The 4,093-nt window shown below is 52.7% G+C and overlaps 1 protein-coding gene across 1 annotated transcript in view; it reads right to left on the reverse strand.

Moving 5' to 3' along the window:
• ddb1 (damage-specific DNA binding protein 1) overlaps positions 1–284 on the reverse strand; it is a 13,915-nt gene extending 13,631 nt beyond the window's left edge. The window contains exon 1 of the mRNA XM_066700367.1: positions 119–284. Within this exon, the coding sequence (XP_066556464.1) occupies positions 119–179 (61 nt within the window). The 5' untranslated portion in view covers positions 180–284. The remainder of the gene's footprint in view (positions 1–118) is intronic.
• Between the last annotated feature and the right edge of the window lie 3,809 nt (positions 285–4,093).

Below are 4,093 nucleotides of genomic sequence, written 5' to 3' on the forward strand. Positions count from 1 at the left end.
CCAGGACCAGGCCCGGCCTGGGGCTCGATTAAACGCGCCATGCCGGGCGGGGAGAGGGCAGTGCCTGGAGCAGCACGGCCGCCTCCCCGCCCCTCAGTCGCTCACACTCGATGCTCACCGGTGATGCAGGCATTGACGGCCGTGGGCTTCTGCGCGGTGACCACGTAGTTGTACGACATGGTGCTGGAAGGACAGGCGACACAGCGACTCCGAAACGATCCGTAACGAGCCCTATGCGCGCTTTTCACTGGGCCGACACAGAAACAACACAGAAGCGCGTTAGACGCTGTCGAACCCCGTCCACAGCGCCCCCTGTCCGCCCGGCGGCCGCACTGCGCCAGCAGCGCAGTCCTAATACAGTGGCCAAAGAACCGAGCCACCAGAGACTGTAATACAGTGCTGTGTCAATGGGGGGCTGTGCTGTAGCAACAGTGTAGTAGAACAGTGCTGTGTCAATGGGGGGCTGTGCTGTAGCAACAGTGTAGTAGAACAGTGCTGTGTCAATGGGGGGCTGTGCTGTAGTAACAGTGTAGTAGAACACTGCTGTGTCAATGGGGGGCTGTGCTGTAGCAACAGTGTAGTAGAACAGTGCTGTGTCAATGGGGGGCTGTGCTGTAGCAACAGTGTAGTAGAACAGTGCTGTGTCAATGGGGGGCTGTGCTGTAGCAACAGTGTAGTAGAACAGTGCTGTGTCAATAGGGGGCTGTGCTGTAGCAACAGTGTAGTAGAACAGTGCTGTGTCAATAGGGGGCTGTGCTGTAGCAACAGTGTAGTAGAACAGTGCTGTGTCAATAGGGGGCTGTGCTGTAGCAACAGTGTAGTAGAACAGTGCTGTGTCAATAGGGGGCTGTGCTGTAGCAACAGTGTAGTAGAACAGTGCTGTGTCAATAGGGGGCTGTGCTGTAGTAACAGTGTAGTAGAACAGTGCTGTGTCAATAGGGGGCTGTGCTGTAGTAACAGTGTAGTAGAACACTGCTGTGTCAATGGGGGGCTGTGCTGTAGTAACAGTGTAGTAGAACAGTGCTGTGTCAATAGGGGGCTGTGCTGTAGCAACAGTGTAGTAGCGCAGTGCTGTTGCAGTAAGGGCTGTGCTGTAGTAACAGTGTAGTAGCGCAGTGCTGTTGCAGTAAGGGCTGTGCTGTAGTAACAGTGTAGTAGTTCAGTGCTGTTGCAGTAGGGGCTGTGCTGTAGTAACAGTGTAGTAGCTCAGTGCTGTTGCAGTAGGGGCTGTGCTGTAGTAACAGTGTAGTAGCTCAGTGCTGTTGCAGTAGGGGCTGTGCTGTAGTAACAGTGTAGTAGCTCAGTGCTGTTGCAGTAGGGGCTGTGCTGTAGTAACAGTGTAGTAGCTCAGTGCTGTTTCAGTAGGGGCTGTGCTGTAGTGTTAGCGCTGTGCAGGAGGAGGTAGGGGCTGTGTGAGGACACACAGTGAGTAGCTCAGTCCTGCCATGGCACTCCTGTGATCCGGGTCAGGAGGCAGCTGCTGCGTTTCCTCCCCTCTGAGATGAATGATCAGCAGCTTGTGAACTGTCAGCCCCGTCACATTCCTCACACACTGCACTGTTACTGCGGGTTTACTATTGACTAAACATCAACTATGACTGAAAGAGCCTGAAGATACATTGGCTGTCGCTCGGCCGTGTCTGGGGTGAACTGGAAGACATGCCGGCATGGCGGACTGATCTCTGGAGAGGGGTGGCGAGAAGTGCGGCAGCTTTTAATTGTGTTCACACCTAAGCCCTTTTCTGTTCCACATCTCTCGGCGGCTCCACAATGAACCGCAGCCCCCGTGTCCCTGCGCATCGCTGCGCCCTGGGGCTGAGGGCGGCTGGGCGGACTGTTGGCAGGAATGACTCTAGTATGTCTGTGCCAGCTGAGCGTATCTGAACTCCCCCAATGGTCAGATTGTACACACAGCACATCCTGCTGCAGCATCACTGCTATACTTACTTACTAGCATGAACACTGACAGGCATGCCACGACACGGCTGCTGCTGCTGCCTCCTCACGGTCCCTGTGCATTGAAGCACACTCCTGCACTGAGCTGCTCTGAGCTGCACTGAGCTGCGCAGACTGGTCTATACGCTGCGGCTGCGCTGACCTGCATCCTGCCGTACAGCTGTTATGTTCAATAAAAGTCATGTCACAGAGAGACAAAGCATCTTCAGAGATTGAAATACAGAATGGCCCCGGGCCGTCCACTCTGCACTGCGTGTCATGTTACAGCTGGTTACTGTAATTATGACAGGAACAGGGGAATCTCTGTGTTGTATCATAGGTCTGCAGTGCCAGCACTGATCGAGGTCTGTGCAGGACCCACGCCTCCACCCTCCCGCAGTAGAAATGTGCGTCACACCCCAGGGCCTTGCTCCACCCTGGGGCTCTAGGGATGGTAGCAACACCTTCTGTGATCTCAAGACTGGCAAATGAGTCTGACAGCTGCCAGGGCTCCAAAGTTTCACACTTGACTTGGGCAAATACACCCTAATCTTGCTAAACTCATGAAATGCCAGTCAGCAATTCCAGTCACTCTTGCAGCACTTTATTTTGCTGAGTTGTGCAGTCTCACCACCAGCTGCATGTGAGCGCAAAACAACAGCATCTCCAGGAACCAGGCTGCCCAGAGGATGGGCGCCCTAGAAACCTGGGCACTTTACAATCAAAACCACGCACAATTGTAGTGTAAAGAATACGGTAATATACTGGCCAATTGACAGTGTTGTACAGTGTGAGAATATGTTACAAAAGAGTGTGTCAGTGTGTGCGTGTGTGTGTGAGTGTGTCATTTCGGCTCAGGGTGTGTGTGTGTGTCAGTACATCGCAGGGTGTGCGTGTGTGTGTGTCAGTACATCTCAGGGTGTGTGTGTGTGTCAGTACATCGCAGGGTGTGTGTGTGTGTGTCATTTCGGCTCAGAGTGTGTGTGTGTGTGTCAGTACATCTCAGTGTGTGTGTGTGTGTGTGTGTGTGTGTGTGTGTGTGTCAGTACATCTCAGGTAGTGTGTGTGTGTGTGTGTGTGTGTGTGTGTGTGTGTCATTTCGGCTCAGTGTGTGTGTGTGTCAGTACATCTCAGGGTGTGTGTGTGTGTGTCATTTCGGCTCAGAGTGTGTGTGTGTGTGTCAGTACATCTCAGGGTGTGTGTGTGTGTGTCATTTCGGCTCAGAGTGTGTGTGTGTGTGTGTGTGTGTGTGTGTGTCAGTACATCTCAGTGTGTGTGTGTGTGTGTGTGTGTGTGTGTGTCAGTACATCTCAGGTAGTGTGTGTGTGTGTGTGTCATTTCGGCTCAGTGTGTGTGTGTGTCAGTACATCTCAGTGTGTGTGTGTGTGTGTGTGTGTTAGTACATCTCAGGTAGTGTGTGTGTGTGTGTGTGTGTGTCAGTACATCGCAGGGTGTGCGTGTGTGTGTGTGTGTCAGTACATCTCAGTGTGTGTGTGTGTGTGTGTGTGTGTGTGTGTCATTTCGGCTCAGTGTGTGTGTGTGTCAGTACATCTCAGTGTGTGTGTGTGTGTGTGTGTGTCAGTACATCTCAGTGTGTGTGTGTGTGTGTGTGTGTGTCATTTCGGCTCAGTGTGTGTGTGTGTCAGTACATCTCAGTGTGTGTGTGTGTGTGTGTGTGTGTGTCAGTACATCGCAGGGTGTGCGTGTGTGTGTGTGTGTGTGTGTGTGTGTGTGTCAGTACATCGCAGGGTGTGTGTGTGTGTGTGTGTGTGTGTCAGTACATCGCAGGGTGTGTGTGTGTGTGTGTGTGTGTGTCAGTACATCTCAGGGTGTGTGTGTGTGTGTGTGTGTGTCAGTACATCGCAGGGTGTGTGTGTGTGTGTGTGTGTGTGTGTCAGTACATCTCAGGGTGTGTGTGTGTGTGTGTGTCATTTCGGCTCAGTGTGTGTGTGTGTCAGTACATCTCAGTGTGTGTGTGTGTGTGTCAGTACATCGCAGGGTGTGCGTGTGTGTGTGTGTGTGTGTCAGTACATCGCAGGGTGTGTGTGTGTGTGTGTGTGTGTGTCAGTACATCTCAGGGTGTGTGTGTGTGTGTGTTATTTGGGGGACACACCCTCCCATTAGAATGTCTGAGCTCCAGGACGTGACGCAACCAGCT

This window comes from Amia ocellicauda, chromosome 4 (genome assembly GCF_036373705.1).
Source record: "Amia ocellicauda isolate fAmiCal2 chromosome 4, fAmiCal2.hap1, whole genome shotgun sequence".
Classification (NCBI taxonomy): Eukaryota; Metazoa; Chordata; class Actinopteri; order Amiiformes; family Amiidae; genus Amia; species Amia ocellicauda.